Source organism: Cyprinodon tularosa, unplaced genomic scaffold (genome assembly GCF_016077235.1).
Source record: "Cyprinodon tularosa strain WSP-4 unplaced genomic scaffold, ASM1607723v1 ctg314, whole genome shotgun sequence".
In the NCBI taxonomy this organism is placed as follows: Eukaryota; Metazoa; Chordata; class Actinopteri; order Cyprinodontiformes; family Cyprinodontidae; genus Cyprinodon; species Cyprinodon tularosa.
The window spans coordinates 1,296,183-1,314,789 of record NW_024039024.1 but is presented as its reverse complement, the minus strand read 5'-3'; the positions used below and the strand labels follow the sequence as shown (position 1 = coordinate 1,314,789).

The following is an 18,607-nucleotide window of genomic DNA, read 5'->3' as shown; positions in this document are numbered from 1 at the left end:
GTACCTACCGACCTCTGGCTGCTACATGCCATCCATCAGTTCCACACTGTGATCTGCCACTTCAGAAACTGCATAGTGGCAATATATATTTAGGGAACATGTTACATATATTATAGCTGAAACTTTTAGACTCTGAAAAGGCTTTCAGGATATATTTTTCTGTTTTAAAAGCTAGTTACTGCTGCAATTCTCTGGGTAGTTGTAAAAACCTGACTAACTGTGATGCTTCAAGGTCTTTCTATGTGCTACAGAGATGAAATGGGTTCAGATATCTACGTGTGATGATTTATCTGCAGATCTCCATCTCAGCTTGAGTAAAATGCTGTAATTTGTAGCAAACAATAATAATACATTTAGACAGCAAAATACTGTAAAACTCATACTGTAATCATTGGAAAATACAAAGTGAAAGCTTGGTGCAAAAACATTGATCAAATCAGATCTTCAGTTCTCTATAAATGTATTTGTTTGTGCTGTTTCCATTGCAGCAGTATAATCAAAATGTTTGCTTTCTTGTGCCAAACAGATGTTGTACAGTGTATATTATGTGACAGTCTCCATGTCTTATGTTTCTGTTGATGTGCAATGTTATTTGACACCTGGTTCTTCATCTGTAGCTGTAACTTGTCTTAAATGATCTAATCACACTCATTAGCAGCCGTGTGGAGACAGGTTGTTCTGTGTACTATCTGTGCTGTTCTTACAGGGAATATCACCAAATGTATCTGATTGACTCAAAAACCAAATGCTTTTGTGTGTGTTTATTTCTAACCAATTCAGAATTAGTACTGTATGTCTCCATTCTTAGGCCTACATGTTGTATATTCACAACTACAGTGAGAAGAATAATAATAAACATGACATTATATAGTCTTTAATTCCAATATTGTATTTGCTGTAGTGTCAGTATGTTCATAGAGTCTCAATCAATAGAGTTAAAGGTAACTTTGTTTCAGGCTTCAAAAGACAGAACTAAGAACTTTTATTTTAGCAGCATAGCTAAAGTCCTGGTAAAATAAATTATAAGGCTTCCATACATATAAAGAATATTTAATCTTACCTCAAGCTCAGAAAGCAAAGACTCTACCATGTTATTATTCAAACACCATAAAATTCTGATTTTTATTTCTCAGAATGGGAGAATTCTCAACTTTGAAGTGAATCTTGGGCAGGTTTTTGTTCCAAAGTTATATAGTAAGCACTTAATCCGGGACAGGGACACAGGGGCAACAGTTTCAGACGAGACAACCAGATTTCCCTCTCCCCTTCTCAAATAACTTTACTCCTTCCTATGACTATTTGATATAACTTGGATCAATTAGAATTTCTCCTCTCTTTGTTTTAATTTTTTTTGAAGAAAAAAATGTATCCAATAAAGTTTAATATCTGGTGAAAAAACAGTAAATATCAAACGATCATTTCCTTTGACTAATGAGCTTAAAATACTGATTTATTTTCTTTTATGTCTCTTACTTTTCTATACACATGAAATCTAATTAAGGTCAGAATGTAATACTTTTCTGGCCTCTAGTGATCAAAAAACATATTACGCTTCCTTCTGCTTTTCTTCATAGCAGTTGATCAGAGTTGTTAGAAAAAGAGTAATATAGAAATAGTTAATAGTGGAGTTATAATATTAGGTGAGACCAGGTTCAAAAACTTTAAAATACCTCGCATATTCAGATAAATAACCAACATTAAATAGAAATTGCGTTTAAGTTGCGTCCTGATCCACACTCCTTACCAGTAGGTGGCGGTAATGCACACCAATAAGTTGCTTGTCAACCGCCATTAAACAAGAAGAAAGAAAGAAAGAAAGAAAGAAAGAAAGAAAGAAAGAAAGAAAGAAAGAAAGAAAGAAAGAAAGAAAGAAAGAAAGAAAGAAAGAAAGAAAGAAAGAAAGAAAGAAAGAAAGAAAGAAAGAAATTGCGTTTGTTTTTGAAAAGTGGGCGTTGACCTTTCCTGTAACGTTCGTTCCACGGATGGGCGTGGATGGAACGTTCCCGACGATGACGTCACATTTCGTCTATATTGAGCTTTGCACCAGTTCGTTCCAGGCGTTGGAAGAGGTGGACGCGTTTACAGGTTTCTTAGCAAAAGTAGGTATTTCGAAAGTCTGTTTTTAGATACACCCAAAACTCTTACATAATTATTTGTAGAGAAACATATCCTGGTCTTTAAACAGCTAGAAAAGGATACAAAAGAAAACATTTTGACAAGAAACAAGAGGATTTGAAAAGATGGCTAAATTTCTTTTTAAGCTCATAAAACACCATTCTGCCTCTAATCTTACGGAGTTATATGAAGAAATACCCTCAACCTCTCAAAGTTTCCGGAAAATGTATAAAACAGGCAGAGAGCAGGGTGTTGCAGATAATGCTCAGGGGGTTCAGTCTAATCCAGTCATCATGCCCAACCCAGAAACATCAAGTTTGTTTAATGAAATAAACCAACTTCTTAAGGAAAATCAAAGCCTTAGATCAAAGCTGGACGCAAGTATCATTCTCCTTCGCCAGGAGAGGGAAAAGAGAATATTGGGAGAGAGAGAAAGTGAAAAATATGATCCCAACCTGCAAGACCAACAACAGACTGCAGCAGAACAATGGGAGGTGCTGGACTGTCTTACAAAGGAGAATGAGAAACTGATTCTCAGGCAGATAGAGGACAAAGTCAAAATAAGAAATCTCTGTATGCAGCTAAAGTCTGCAAGATCTGTCATTCAACAACTGTCAGGGGTCTTAGAAACAGAAAAACAGAAACTCGCAGCAGCTGAGGAAAAAATAAATGATTGTTTGGGACAGCTTGGCTCTTCTTCTGAAGACAGTGATTCTGATACTGACAATGAAGCCACAGCTTCTCAGTCTGTGATTGTCAAAGAAGAATCTGTTTTAAAACCAGAGATCGTAGCAGCATCTGAGAACTCTCAAGGTGGAATGGGTATGAAATCATCAGAAACAGGTGAAACAAATGATTGTGTATCCACAGAGAACTACGCTGAAAATCCGCTCGCTTTTTTGTTCTTCGGTCGCTCTAATGTTATCAAAGAGAGCCCAGATCATGATTCACAGATGGTGAAAGAAAACCCAGATTGTGATTCACAGTTTGTCAAACAAGAGGACTCAGACTGTGAAGATGAGGTGTTTGAAGATACCATAAATTGTGATGCACAATTCACCGAAAAAGAGGACTCAGACTGTGAAGATGAGGTGTTTGAAGATACCATAGATGGTGATGCCCAGATCGTTGACAATGAAAACCCCAATTGTGATTCTGAGGTATTTGAAGACGCCATAGATGGTGATGCACAGTTCCCTGAAAAAGAGGACTCAGACAGTGAAGACGAGGTGTTTGAAGATGCCATAGATTATAGCATCATCAGAGAAGTTTGTCAGTCTGAGAATTTCCAAGAGGCCAAGGATCTTCCAATGATCCTGATAGCACCAGAAAGTCCTGATTTAGAGATCATCACAGAGGAGCCTGTTTCAGAAATAGCAGAAACCAGTTCAGCCAAAATTAACGCCTCAACACGGAAATCTGTTAAAAGTTTCCTACTCTTGAATATGTTCCACAACAAAAAGAAACCAAGCAGAAGGAGTAAAAACATCTCCGCTCCATTTTTTTCAGCTGTTGGAAAACAATAGCTAAATTACAGGATGAGCCATAGATAATCAATAAAAAGAGCATTTTAAGTTTTCTTTTAACAAACTTAAAATGTAAAAAAAAAATAATATAAGGATTTTCTATGGTATTCTTTTCTATTCTTTTTTATTCTATTCTCTTCTGTTCTATAATATTAGTCTCTATACTTTTTTAAATTCTTTTCAATAATTATTTTTTTTTCTAGTTCATCTTATTACAAGGTTTTCTCCTGGAACTCAGGGTTTTCCTTAAAAAAAACATTTAAAAACATTTTGAATCTGTCTTTTTAAACTTAACAAGTTATCAGAATTAGCTACAAAGAGGCTTCAAGTCAAACAAAACCTAGAAAATTCTCTGTTTCATTCATTATATCAGCGCAAACCTGAAGTATCATCACTAGTAATTTTATAACAAAGCACATCTAGATAGAGCAAAAGTGTATTTTTCTTAAATTATTTTCTCGGGTGCTGCCATCTTGGAATTCAAATCATGTGCTGTCACTAAAATCCGGATATGGAAATTTCGGTATTATGACATATCAACTGTACCAGATTGTTTACATAGTTACATAACTGAAATATCACAACAAATCAACAGACATAATATGTCAACATCAAAATGCAACTGCATTGGTGTCTTCCAGAGAGACTCATGATATGTTATTGTCACCATGTGTTTTTTCTGTTTGTTTTGGAGATCTAATTTTTTTAATTATTGACCCACCTCAAACAAAACACCACATGTGGTTTACAGACAAATAAGCAAGATAAATAGCAAATCATTAAAATACATAATAATTTGGATAGAAATAAACAGTTGGAATCTGTAGGGCATTGTGAAAACAAACATATACAGAGCTAGAGCATATCGCAATTCTGGGACCAGCCTCGGCATTCAGAGAAAGGTTCAACTTTCCATTTCATTATATTGTCCATCCTAATTATATATTGCAAAAATTTTTCACCTGCCATGTTACTTAGTCTATAAGGGCCACTGAATTTCAATATACACACATTTGTTACTTAAGTAGAAGTATAGATACTGCATTTTGAAAACACTCTGGTAAAAGTTGAAGTATTAAAGGAATAGTACACCCAAAACATGATTAGCCTTCATTTTCTATGCTGAACAACACTCTGGAGTACTTTTTTGATATCTCAAATGCATCTGGAGATCTGGGAGGCTTCTTGCTGTCTGCTGACATTCAAATAATGGAGGTGCTCAGCGCCCGAAGCAGAAAGGTCCATAAAAGTCCACAAAAAACGTTTCAATATTCCTGCTCGTCCAATGTATTCCAAGTTTCCTGAGTGGGTAGCATCCAGAATTTACTCGAAACGAAGTCATTTAGAATGTTTTTAGAGCATAAACAGTAGTGTATAGGTCGGCAAAGAACTCATGCTCTTCCTCAACACTGAAGTCCTCAGACATTTTTCTTTCGTTGTTTCTTTCTTTGCACAGGTAAACAGCACGTTTCTTCTTCTACGCCTGCATTATTGGAAGAGCAGATGCTGAATGCGCACTTTCATCTGGTTTGGTCTGCCGGCTTCCGTAGCGTCGTGATCGCTCATGTGCGCGGACAGATTCTAGCAGATCTGCAGAGTGGGAACTATAAATCTGATAGGAGTTTCATTTTTTTATTGTTGTTTTGCACAATATGCTTAACTAAGTATTTTTTGTTGTTGAATATTAGAGATTTTGCAGATACATTTTTATACATACATTGTTTAGATTTACTTATATCTTTCTACCCCTTTTATAGAATAGAATAGAAAATCCCTTTATTGTCCCACAATGGGCAAATTTACAGCAGCAGAAAGATTATTGAAAATGGTCACACAAATGTGGACCTTAGAAAAATGTATGAGAATAACATAATAGGGAAGAGTTAAAATATAAAAATTAAACACTGTAAAGTGTTTTAACAATATAAAACTGGAGAATAAATGACCAATATGCAGCTATGGACATTTTTACAGTGATGGATATTTGAAAATAGCAGCAACATCAGAGATGTGCAGAATGACAGCAGCAGGTTATTTAACTGACTAAGGTTTCTATCATTACATTTGATTTGATTTGTTCCTGGTTGGAACCTTTATTCCACTCTGGATTCTCATCAGTCTTTGTTCACTTTAACTTAAAAAAAAATAAATAAATAAACAAACAGTTTTGAAAACCTTGGTATTCATTCTTTTCCTGCTTTGTGTGTCAACTTTCATGGTTGCTAAGCAACAGAGCATACGGCGGTAAAACCCGCCGAAGGGTGGACCTGTTCGAATTTACAGCCAAAACTCTTCTGGTCTCCTTATTTTCAAGGACTTCGAATGATCCAGTCTAGGTAGACCGCGTCCTTGGAGGATGCGTCCTAGGTTTTCGAACAGACGTGGCTCAGGGATTACGTCACACGGAGCGTTGTGCGCAGTGAAATCCGGACATTTCCTCACTTTCTAAAAAAAACCTGGGACGCCTGGGACAGGACGTGAAATACGGATATGTCCCGGGAAATACGGACGTTTGGTCACCCTAAGCTATGCTAGACAGGCCATATGGTGAGTCTGGTAGATTTTTTCAGCAAAAGGAGGAAAATAAGACAGTAAATAAGCAATGTTCATTTGCATAGCACCTTTCACAGACATAGAGGTCACAAAGTGCTTCAAAAAATTACAATACAAACGAAATACATTTACAGTGACAAAAGACATGTTCATAAAACAACCCTTAATCTATTAGAATTAAAATGTTTTTTAAACAAAAAGGTTTTCAGTTCCCTCTTAAAAACATCAACAGAATCAAGAATCAAGTAAGCGCAAGGAAAGTGGAAGATCGTTCCAGAGCACAACCGCCTGAAAAGAGCGATCTCCTCCTGTCCTGTAACGAGTACAAGGGACCATGAGCAGGTTTCGGTCCTCAGACCTCAGCCTCAGAGGGGGTATAAGGACACAACAAGTTTCTAATGTAGGAGGGAGTCTGACCGTGAAAGGCCCTGAAGGTCAGCACAAGGATTTTAAAGTGTAACCGAAAAGAGACTGGGAGCCAATGAAGAACTTTTAGAATTGGCGTAATATGAGCCCTTCTGTTTGTACGAGTCAGTAACCTCGCCACAGAGTTCCGAACCTGCTGAAGATCAGACAACTGCTTTTTGTTTAGACATGAGAATAGACTGTTACAGTAGTCTAAATAGGAAGACACAAAGGCGTGGATAATAATAATAATAATAATAATAATAATAATGATAATAGAAATTTATGAAATATAATCCTAAATATTAAAATACTTTTTTGCATTTAAATGTTTGGATCTTCTGATCTTGTCATGTTAAAGGGTAATGGAAAAGGTAAAGAAAAAAAGAAAATAGAAGAGGAATATGGAACTAACTTATCAAATGTGTGATCAGGAAAGATATTTCTAAATCAAATTTATGAATTGTGGTTTTTAAATATCCATTTAGAAATAGGATTTGAAATAATGGATTAATACGATTTACTATTTCTCTCTAACAATTCAATTAGAAAACACTTTTCAAAATGGATTTAAATGGCTGTTTTTCCTTTTTCAGAAACTCTGCTGGTTCTCCACATAGATATCCATAATAAAGGCTAGATGTCTCGTCCGCGCTGCTGGCCAATGGGGGTCAACGTCCGCACGTGGCGGCCATCTTGCCACAGGCAGCTCGCTCATTCGTAACATTGTGTTTTAAAGGCGCATGCACTTAAATAACCATAACTTCCTCAAATGTCTAACGATTCTCAAACTGTTTGGTTTGTTAAACAAAAGTCAGACATGTAGTTATGACACTGCACACTTATGAATAATTATAACCATGGAATTTCATATGAAAAGAACATTGAATAGAACATACAGGTGCAATAAATATACACATGCACAAGGTATTTATGTTAAATCAATATATGCTATTAAAACTCAGTGTTCTGAATGGCAACATGATATATGTTGCCATTATATGTTGCATATATATATTTATATATATATTTATATATATATATACATACATATATATACATATATATATATACATATATATATACATACACAAATATATATATATATATATATATATATATATATATATATATATATATATATATATATATATATATATATATATATATATATAAATAGACACTTTTAATTTGGGTGTGATTAATTATTTCACAGTCCGAATTTATTTATATTTACATACATACTTTATAATATGAATATTATTGTTAGAAGAAAATATGAAATACTGACAAAAAAGGCTTATTGTGTGGCAACCTCTTGATGTAGAAGCATAATCCAGGTTTCAAACTAAAGGTAACACTTTGAAGTTTCATGTAGACTATTCGGATTATATATCAGGGGTAATTACACAAAAGTTCCTATTTTTAAACCATTATAAAAGTGACATTTATTTGCTATTAAAATTGGTGCAATAGTCCCCTTCACAAGTATATATAGATGTAGCATGTTGAAATCCCCACCTACACTACTGTGATGGTATACACATGGAAGGCAGAGATTTAAAAAATGACCCAAAAAACATAGCTTGGCTAATGCCCTTTGAAAAGGAAGGTTTTATTGAGCTTCTGTGTGATGTACAAGAGAGCGTTGTCCACAAGGCCATCAAAGCGGACAGGAAGGTAGCTGTGGTCATGTACTAGTGCAGGAATGTCAGCAAACAGGGATGGAAGATCTTCTCCTCCTGCTTACACATTATATAACCTGCAGAAACAAAAACAAAAGTGACAAACAACAATGCACGGTGTATAAGATTGGTATATCAATATGTGATTAAATTTCAATGATACACATGCCCTTTGAAGATGAGCTGGAAAGTTGAAAATGTTTGGCACAACACCATCTTTAAGTTGTCCAAATGAAACTAATACAAACTTATAAAAGCTTTGAGTCAACAACAATCATGTAATACTATTATGTCTAGCAAAAGTCTGGCATCTTCCCTTTAATAAACCCAGCAAATTCCTGTTACATAATGTAAGATGTGTTGACAAACCAAATGAAAAGTCACACATATGTATAAATATGTATATGTATATATATAAATATGTATGTATATATATATATATATATATATATATATATATATATATATATATATATATATATATATATATATATATAAATATGTATATATATATGTATATATATATATATATATATAAATATATATGTACATATATATATATATATATATATATATATATATATATATATAGGTATCTATATATAGATAGATATAGATATCTATATAGATATCTATATAGATATATATCTATCTATATAGATATCTATAGATATATCTATATCTATATAGATATATCATGTTGCCATTCAGTACACTGAGTTTTAATAGCATATTTTGATTTAACATAAATACCTTGTGCATGTGTATATTTATTGCACCTGTATGTTCTATTCAATGTTCTTTTCATATGAAATTCCATGGTTATAATTATTCATAAGTGTGCAGTGTCATAACTACATGTCTGACTTTTGTTTAACAAACCAAACAGTTTGAGAATCGTTAGACATTTGAGGAAGTTATGGTTATTTAAGTGCATGCGCCTTTAAAACACAATGTTACGAATGAGCGAGCTGCCTGTGGCAAGATGGCCGCCACGTGCGGACGTTTGAGACTCCGCCGTAAGACATCTAGCCTTTATTATGGATATCTATGGTTCTCCATACATAGCAGGGTGGAAACCCCTCTCCTCTTGTCAATGGTTCAGTCCATGTTATTTAATGTCCCCACCCCTCTCATAATAACAGGAATGGTTCAGTCCCTCGGGGCGCGAAACTTATCTAACAAACATGGCGCCCAAAGCAGGTAGGTGTGATTTTTTTCAAAAACGAATTATATTTAAAAAAACTGGCTATTTTAACCATGTTTTGAAGGTGACATCCGAAAAGAACTATTTCCAATCACTCAAAGGTCAAAACATCGTTAGTTGTAATACTTCCAGGGGAACCTTTAATAATTTATTTTTGTGCTAACTCCAAATTGATTTATAACATGGCGTCTCCTTGTTGGAAACCGTTATTTAATACAGTGATTTAAGCTTCTCTGGGTTAAACATGGAGCCTGCTGTGTTTTGTTCAGGCCGCAGAGGGACGAAGCGCAAAGCGGAGGAGGAGGAGCAGGCATCCACAGAGAAGAAGGAGAAGGCAGAGGAGGAGGAGAGCGGCCTAAATGGCCTAAAGGTGGTCATTGAACACTGGTAGGCACCTCTGTAAAAACTCATTAGATTGCTTAAGCAGTTCATCTCTTGCACCTTTTCAGATATTTACTATCATTTTGATTTGAAATAAATTTCTAACAGACATTAGGTCTCCCATTAGTCAGCATATTTCTGATGTTTCCCTGGTTCTTCAGTAAAACATGCAGAGGTCATCTCATCACCTGAAGCCCTGGTTCTGGAACAGACACCTAAAATACTTCAATTTGAACTGGAAAAGAAAACAATTTTCAAACTGATGGAGCTTTGTATAATAATGGCTCATTTGCACTGATAGTGTTGTCATTTATATAAAATTAAAGACATCAAGGTTTGAAAATGGTGTGCTGAGTAGGCTGACCATGTTTGGGTGGGGCCAGCATGTTTTCATAGGGACACAGAAAAGCATAAAACAGAAAACTGGGCAATAATGGGGGGTCTAGTGGTCGGGGCATAGAGCTTGGAATAGGTTCTGGGTTCGAGCCAAAGAATGCCACTTTGGGTCCCTGAGCAAAGACTCGTAACCCCACACTGCTCCCCGGGTGCTGCACAATGGCAGCCCACTGCTCCCCAAGTGGATGGTTTAAATGCAGAGAGGGAATTTTGTGTCTTTGTACTTGTGATGGTGTAATGACAATAAAAAAAAGCTGGACAAATTTATGAAGAGGGCAGTAGAATCTATGTCTGAAACAATTAATTGGATTAATTGATTGAAATAATCGTCAACTAATTTAGTAATCAGATGTTTACTGGAGTATAGATACTCTAAAATGTGCCTTACCAGTATTGTTAAAAAAATTATAAAACATTTTGCATTTAAGATAAATAACAAAAGTTTGTCAATGTGATCTAACCAGAACTCCTTCAGTTGAACAATTTTAGTTTCACCTGGTTTAATTTCCTAAAAAAAAATCTTTAAGGAACCTTTTGCCATCTGATTTTTTATTGATTAATGGAAAAAAAACCATTGACAATAATCGTTAGTTGCAGCCCTAGTAGAATCAAAAAGCCACTTATGGCTCTGCACTGAATGAAGGGGCCACCTCATCTTATTTAATAAAATGCTATGTATCTAAAATTAGAGTCTACATGATTTTTTTTTTTTTTTTCATAAATGTAAATCTGGAATGATAGCATTTTATTGTAAACTCAGCTAAGTGATAATGACAACAGGTTGCGATTTAAGTCTTTGACAGCTTCAGGTCAGCATATCTCTACTGATGAGAAGGTGCAGACTGAAGCTTTTTATGTAGACAGATCTGCAGCCTTTCCGCAGTTTTTCAAACAGCTTTTCTGTGAACTTATTCTATTTCTATAAATCCTGATTTAATAATGAATCTTTAGTTTCCTTCCACCTTTATTTATGTGCTTATTGCATCAAGGACTTCATGCTATTGAATTCCAGCTGGACTACAGATCATGACATCTAACCCTCCTCAAATGTCCCTGTTTATGTGGTCTGTCAAAACTGTCCTTGTCTACATCAGTGTGCTGTTGTTCATTCATTAACTTCTTTGTCCTGCAGTAAAAGCTGACGAGTGTATGGGCGTAATGCCGAGGAGGTTAAATCTGCCCTTCTGGCTGCCCGCCCTGATCTGACTGTGGTCCTCAACCCTGAGAAGCCCCGCAGGAACAGCTTTGAGATCTCTCTGCTGGATGGAGGCAAAGGTGGGTGGGGGTGAGATGGAAGTGCCAAGAATAACTTGGCCGTTTGGTCCTCTGAAGGAAAGGCCAAACGTCCTGCCAAGTCTTAACCCTTTAAGTTTCCAGTGTGGTAGTCTTGAATCATTTAGCTGCTGGAAACAATTGGCCTGTCACAAACAAGCACAGAAATCTAAAGTGTTATGATTAAAATTGACTCCAGTTTTTGCAGTAATCCTGCATCTTAACAGCCTGATCCAGAAAAGATGGATGTGGCTTTCTGGTTTCCTGTATATAAAATGACCTGCCTCTGTTTTGTGTTTTAAAGAAATCTCTCTTTGGACGGGAATAAAGAAGGGTCCACCTCGTAAGCTGAAGTTTCCTCAGCCTGATGATGTTGTTGCTGCTCTGCAGGAAGCTCTTAAAACTGAATAAACCCCAAGTGAAGGTCAGTCAAAGTTAATCTTTTTAAATGTGATTTGTTTTATTTTTTATATTTAAAAGCACATGTCGCCGTTGTATTTAATAAAATATTTGCTCCAGCTTATCGTTTTGAGTAAACCTTGATCAGAGATTTGTGTTTGTAGCTGAACGTCCAGGACCTGACTGGTGGAAGCAGAATGATGAGGTGTGACCAATGAGTGTTCAGTCTCTCCTCTGATGAACACAGCTCCACCTGAACACTTCTGGACAAACGGCGACACCTGGTGGATCCTCTGATCTAATGCAGACATTTTTCTAGTGCTACAGCCCAGTTCTCAAAAGTTTTAATATTTTTCTATATAGCAGTTTCTGAATAAAGTGTTTACAAGTTATTTTATTGGTGTGTTTTTCTTTTTTTTTCTTTTTTATAAAGACTAACTGAAATAAGTTATCAACACCCTTGTTTTGTGGTTACAGCGATCAAATGGAGCCAATCAATCAGTGTTTTTTTTTTTTTTACCCAGTGCTTTACAAATCTACTTTTTTTTTTCTTTTTTTCCCCCCCAACTATTTGTTTTATGAAAACTTTTATTCTAACTTGATCAAATGTCATTCATTCACGCCTGATACTTTATAAATTTTGATAATATTAGAAAATTGTTAAAGCACAAGAATAAAAAAGCCTGATCCAACGTTTATATTAAAGTATTTTCATAATTTATGAAAGCAGCATTTACAATGAGTCACTACACTCTACTTCACAGTTAAAACATAATTCTGAATCAAATACTTTCAATAAGTTATTTTACATTTGGGCTAAACCTAAGTAAAAGAAGTTCCTAATGTTTGTGATTTGATGCTTAAGGTGGGGAAACATCTTTTCTCAAAAGTTCAGTTAGTCTTTCAGAAGAAGCAATGCTGAAAAAGACAATTTTAGTGGTACACTTTGGTAACGAGAACCCAAAGTGCACAAAAAATCAGAGAACCACCCCTCTGATATGTTTGCTGCTTAATATCTCTGCATACAATCTGGGATGGTGTCCAAGAGCTCTGGCAATGCTTCCAAATCAGCCATTTCCAAAAAGTGCCTGTAGAGGTTTATAACAACCAGCCGTGGGTATTATGACTATTTTTTAAAGCTTTGTACAAGTGGTGTAATAAACTCTTATCTGTTCGTTATTTGACATCAATAAGCCCTTGAATACTCAGTGGACGTTGCAGTGTTAATTGTAGCCACAAGGGGGCACTAGTTACCAAAGTTACGGATACCCCTTTACGTGACGTCATTATTACGCGACCGGGGGCCTCATGAGGAGTGTACTATTTTTTAATCTTCAATACAAGCTTCAGATCTAACGTGTGAGTATTTTACAGAGAATAAAACAGCATATTAACTACGTTATTAACAGCCGGGGAGATGTGGCGCATTTGTATGGAATCTCTTCTGTTATTGTTTTGTTAATTTGTAGTTTAGAATTGGTATGCTAACTCTGTGCTAGCTTGTTTTCTGTGTGAGCTCGCTTTCTGGTTTAAATCTTTACTTAATGCAGTCCTATGGTTTAATAACTATTAGCTCTGCTCTATGGTGTTTTTTTGTTTTTCTTCCTGACTGTTCGTAGTAAACTTGAAAGTGGTTTGATGTCTCCTGGTAGTGATGGCAGCGGAGGGGGTGGAAAAAGCCAGCGAGGATGCTACCTCTTCTGGGAAGGTGTGCACCAGGTTCGACTTGGAGAAGGAGACCGAACTTCGTTTCGAGGTGGAGGCCGGGGAGGCCGCGGAACAGGTGGAGCTGGAGCTCCTGACGGGGATGGCTGAGGTGTTTGGGTCCGAGTTGAACAGAAACAGGAAGTACACCTTTGGAGCAGGATCCAAGATCGCAGTTTTCACCTGGCATGGCTGCAGTGTGAATCTTTTTGGGAAGCCAGAGGTGATCTTCTTATAAACCATGTCATTTTTGCCAGTATTAATTTTATGTGTAAAGAAAAACATGTCTTCTCAAGTAGCCCATTTTAAACATTATCTTAGGTTGTTCTCAGAGCTCCTCCCATTCATTTATTTTTCAATAAGTGTAATTTTTAGAGTTTTAATCACACTGTTATCACCACAGGTGGCCTATGTGTCCAAGGATACTCCTATGCTGCTTTACCTTAACACTCATGCTGCCCTGGAACAGATGAGAAAACAGGCAGAGCGGGAAAATGAAAGAGGTCCCAGAGTAAGTTCTTATAAGGATTGTTTTATAAAAGCATCAGAAACAAAAGAAAAAAACCTTAATCTGCTTCCTGAATAAAACAATCTATTTTCCAGGTGATGGTGGTGGGACCTACAGATGTTGGGAAGTCTACCGTGTGCCGACTGCTTCTCAGCTACGCTGTGAGAGTTGGAAGGAGACCGACACTGGTGGAGCTGGATGTCGGACAGAGTGGGGTAAAGTTTTTTTTTTTTTGCTAATTTGCCTATCACGGTATTTCATTTGTTGCAGAAAAACAAAGTGAAGGTCTGTTAACCTAGCCCTGTCATTGCTAATATCAGTTCTTTCACAGTGCGGCTCTAGCTGATGTGTATCTAGGTAAATTTGTGTTAATGCTTGGAGCCATTCGATGCATGGAACATGTTATTCTTTTCATTACCAGAGCTGATACAAAGACAAGATAAATGTAGATGTAGAATGTGTGTTAAAGAATCTGCTGGTGTGATGGTGTTGCAAAGATGTCTTTTTCTGGGTTCTAGATTTATGTCCTGACTAAGGAAAAATCTCCCGGCTGTTCTTGGGACTAAACAGTAAATGTTATTTGGTTGTTTTAGGTTTCTGTTCCAGGGACTGTATCAGCTCTGTGTATCGAGCGTCCGGCAGATGTGGAGGAGGGCTTCTCTGTCCAGGCTCCTTTGGTGTATCACTTTGGTTCTACTACTCCCGGAACCAACATCAAACTTTACAACAAAGTGAGTAGTAACATCTCGCACTTTGCTGATAAAAGGTTTCTATTGTTTTTCTCTGACTGTTTTTTATCTTATTGTAGCTGACATCATGCCTGGCAGAGGTTTTCTCTCAGCGCTGCGAGGTAAACAGGAAGGCCAGCGTTGGAGGCTGCATCATCAACACTTGCGGCTGGGTGAAGGGTTCTGGGTACCAGGCTCTGGTTCACTGCGCCTCCACCTTCCAGGTGGATGTGGTACTTGTGCTTGACCACGAAAGACTCTACAATGAACTGAAAAGGGACCTGCCTCACTTTGTACGCGTTGTCCTGCTGCCAAAGTCCGGAGGAGTGGTGGAACGCTCCAAAGAGTGCCGGCGGGACGCTCGGGATGAAAAGATCCGCGAGTATTTCTATGGCTTCCGTGGACTGTCCTTCTTCCCTTTCTCCTTCGAGGTGCGGTTTTCAGATGTCCGCATCTATAAGATCGGGGCGCCGTCCATCCCGGACTCGTGCTTGCCGCTGGGAATGTCTCAGGACGACACGCAGCTGAAGCTGGTGCCGGTGACTCCGGGGAGGGACCTGACATATCACGTGCTGAGTGTGAGCAGTGTCGATGACGGGGATGAAGATGCCAGAAAGAGCATCGTGGAGAGCCCTGTGTGTGGGTTCATTGTGGTGACGAATGTTGACACTCAGGCTCAGGTAATGAAGGTGCTGTCGCCTGCACCCAGACCTCTGCCCAGACACACTCTGCTCATCATGGACATCCGATTTATGGACATGAAATAAAAGCTCATGTTTGGGGATGAAGTAATACCAGTCAGCATTCCTGATGCTTTCTGGTTCTGAGGTTTTTTTTTGTGCAAAGATTTAAAAGAAAACATTTAGAGTATGTCAAATTAAATCATATGTTTTATAGTTGACTCTTGGTAACTGGTTTTATAAAAATGTTTTTTTTCTTTTTGTGTAATAAAATTTTAACATTGAGAAGCCCCAAGTGTTAAGTTTGCTTTAACTCTCAAACATTTGTATTTCCACTGCAATTATTCTATAGTCACACAATCTGCCCCGAATTATAGCTTAAGGGAATCTCACTTTTAAACTAAAGGCCAGTCTTGGGGTGTTTGTGTTTGGTGTAGAAGAGGTGTCTGCAAATGGCACCAACCTGTTTAGCGTATACCAGTAGCAACACTACCAGTATAACAGTTCATGTTTAGGAGAACTGCATTTGGAGTTCATTTGATATTTGGTGTGTAAACATCCACCTCGGTGGATATTCAGACTGTTCTGAATTTTTTTCATCATTAACTTGGATATTTTTCCAGGTATATTGAGCAGCACAAATGAGGGGTTTGTCAAAACCGCCTTTATTTACAGAAATAGGATGCACACAATATGCATGTTACAAGTATTTAAATATGAAATTGAAATTAATTAGAAATATTCTGATTTTAGTTTAAGTGTGTTTTTCTGCTGACTTGACTTTTACTTGTTGATGCTGCTGTAAAGTGTTGACCATTTCCTGCTCATCTTCTGGCAATTTACTATCATAGTAATTCTGCAGGTTGTGTCTTCTGACATTTTGCCATAAAGGTGAAGGATCTCATGCTGCTGCATCGTTCTGCATTTTAGAGAATTCACTACAGGCTCCAAATATATTAAACCATGTTTCCTTTAGAGATGAAGCCATTGGAAGAACATCTGCTACATTAACTTTTCATCCTTAGCATTAAAAGCACTGGAAGTTTTGCCTCTCTCATTTCCTTCCTTTTAAGAGTTTTTCGTGCCACCTTCACCATATGCATGCTGAATTTTGCAAGGTTAGCAACTTAATGCAACCAGCTGTTCACTGTTGCTTTCAAAAAATCTACTCCCAATATTTATAACTGATCAAATTAAGAAGTTATTTAATTAGAACATCAACAATTGAGTTTGTTTCAGTGGAAAATATTTCTAAAAAAAAAATAAATGAAAGGAAAAATTTTTGAAAAGTTCGGGATTCATTCTTCCCCTGCTTTGTGTGTCAACTGTCACGGTTGCTAAGCGACAGAGCCTACGGCGGCAAAAGCCGTCGAAGGCTAGACCTGTTTGACTTCACAGCCGAAACTCTTCCGGTCTCCTTTTTTTCAAAGCATTAGAGCAGAGGTCTTCAACAGGGGGTCCACGACCCCTAAGGGGTCCGCAGAGGTACTGCATGGGGGTCGTGAAAAGTTTTTTCCACTAATTGAAATGTCTTTAAATACATATTAACATGAATTTAAGACACTGATGTAAACAGATAAATGGTGGCAGACGATGTCTTTCAGTCATCAATGCACACATTCAGCGACACACAGGAGCTCTTTCATGCTGGGCACCGTTTCATTCACAACACCTGTCCCATCAACCAGGAATCAGAATCAGAAATACTTTAATAATCCCAGGGTGAAATAACTTTTGTCACATTACCTCATCTGTAATAAAGTGACTATAGGAGCAGTTTGATATAAAGCAATTTCATACAGTATGTATAATTAGGGGTCCCGCTCCATCTCGCCCTCAGTTTGGGGGACCTTGGCCTGGAAAACCTTGAAGACCCCTGCATTAGAGCATTAAATTCGAACGCATCCTGTGTCGGCATACGGCGGCTGGGTCCTTGGAAGGCAACATTACAGTAGGCCATGTATGTATTTCCAGTTGGTTCAGAGTGATCGAGAAGTAGCGCCCCCTGCTGTTGGATTAAGGGTACTACCCACAAGTCATTGATCATTTTTACCGGCGTAACTCCATAAGTCAAAATTTATGAAGAACAAACCTCTTTTCAGTGTTTTTAAAGTTGACTTAAAAAATTATATAATCTGTATTTCTGTATTAAAGCGTGAATCAGCATCAAAATGTTTACAACATTTATCTACTCTAACTTTATAATTAATTTTACTGATACTTATTTTTTGTTACTTTGTTGATGTTGAAAATTGTCTTTTATGTATTTTACTTTATTTTCTTTGTCTTTGTTTTCCCTTCATGCAAACGTGATCTGTAACTTTCTAAGTTTTGAAATAAAAATAAATAAATAAATAAATAAAACTTGTAGCGTTGAATTTGTGACTCACAGCAGCAGATTCGTACGGAAGAGGAATAGACCACTGAAAAAAAAAAAAAGTTTACTTATTTTTTTTTTTATTTATTTCAGTTTAAAATAAGAAAAAAGTCAGAATTCTGAGAAGAAAATTCAAAATTCTGAGATTAAAGTCAGAATTCTGAGAAAAAGAGTCAGAATTCTGAGAAAAAAGTCAGAATTCTACTATACTGGGATGTGCAACTCACAGAACACAATTTGTGTATTTGTACTCAAGAATTTGAAGAGGTGTAACTTTTTTTTGTAATTGTGTTAGATAAAAAAAAAATCTACAGTTAAATAAAAAAACACCAAAGTTACAATGCATAAATAATTTTGCAACAATAGTTCTGAACAATTTGAAGCAAAACTGAGAATTTAAGAGGTTTTTGATGTGCAACTTGTGGAACAGAATTTGTGTACTTGTACTTAAAATTTGAACAGGTGTTAAAAAAAAATGTACATTGTGATTTTTTTTTTCTTTTATTCTACACATACAAAACCTAGAATGTAACTCTCTCTACAACTTCAAATTCACACTTACAATGCAGAAATAGTTTTGAAACAAAAATAACCCGTCCTCTTCCATCGCTTTAGGAATAAAAAGGTATCCTGTCGTTCTTCCTGGAGGCCACGCCCATCCTACTTCTGAT

At 36.7% G+C, this 18,607-nt stretch overlaps 2 protein-coding genes across 2 annotated transcripts; both read left to right on the top strand.

Annotated features, from left to right (window-relative positions):
* Window positions 1-1,994: 1,994 nt before the first annotated feature.
* On the top strand, window positions 1,995-12,331 carry selenoh (selenoprotein H). The gene is made up of 6 exons (XM_038292559.1): window positions 1,995-2,099; window positions 9,430-9,487; window positions 9,761-9,878; window positions 11,401-11,543; window positions 11,845-11,964; window positions 12,104-12,331. The coding sequence occupies exons 1-5, from the start codon at window positions 2,010-2,012 to the stop codon at window positions 11,949-11,951; spliced, it is 516 nt and encodes a 171-aa protein (XP_038148487.1). The 5' UTR covers window positions 1,995-2,009; the 3' UTR covers window positions 11,952-11,964; window positions 12,104-12,331.
* Window positions 12,332-13,149: 818 nt separating this feature from the next.
* On the top strand, window positions 13,150-15,849 carry clp1 (cleavage factor polyribonucleotide kinase subunit 1). Its single transcript, XM_038292558.1, has 6 exons — window positions 13,150-13,298; window positions 13,592-13,866; window positions 14,047-14,154; window positions 14,247-14,366; window positions 14,745-14,882; window positions 14,960-15,849. Exons 2-6 carry the CDS (start codon window positions 13,594-13,596, stop codon window positions 15,644-15,646), a joined length of 1,326 nt encoding a protein of 441 aa, XP_038148486.1. The 5' UTR covers window positions 13,150-13,298; window positions 13,592-13,593; the 3' UTR covers window positions 15,647-15,849.
* The last annotated feature ends 2,758 nt before the right edge of the window (window positions 15,850-18,607 follow it).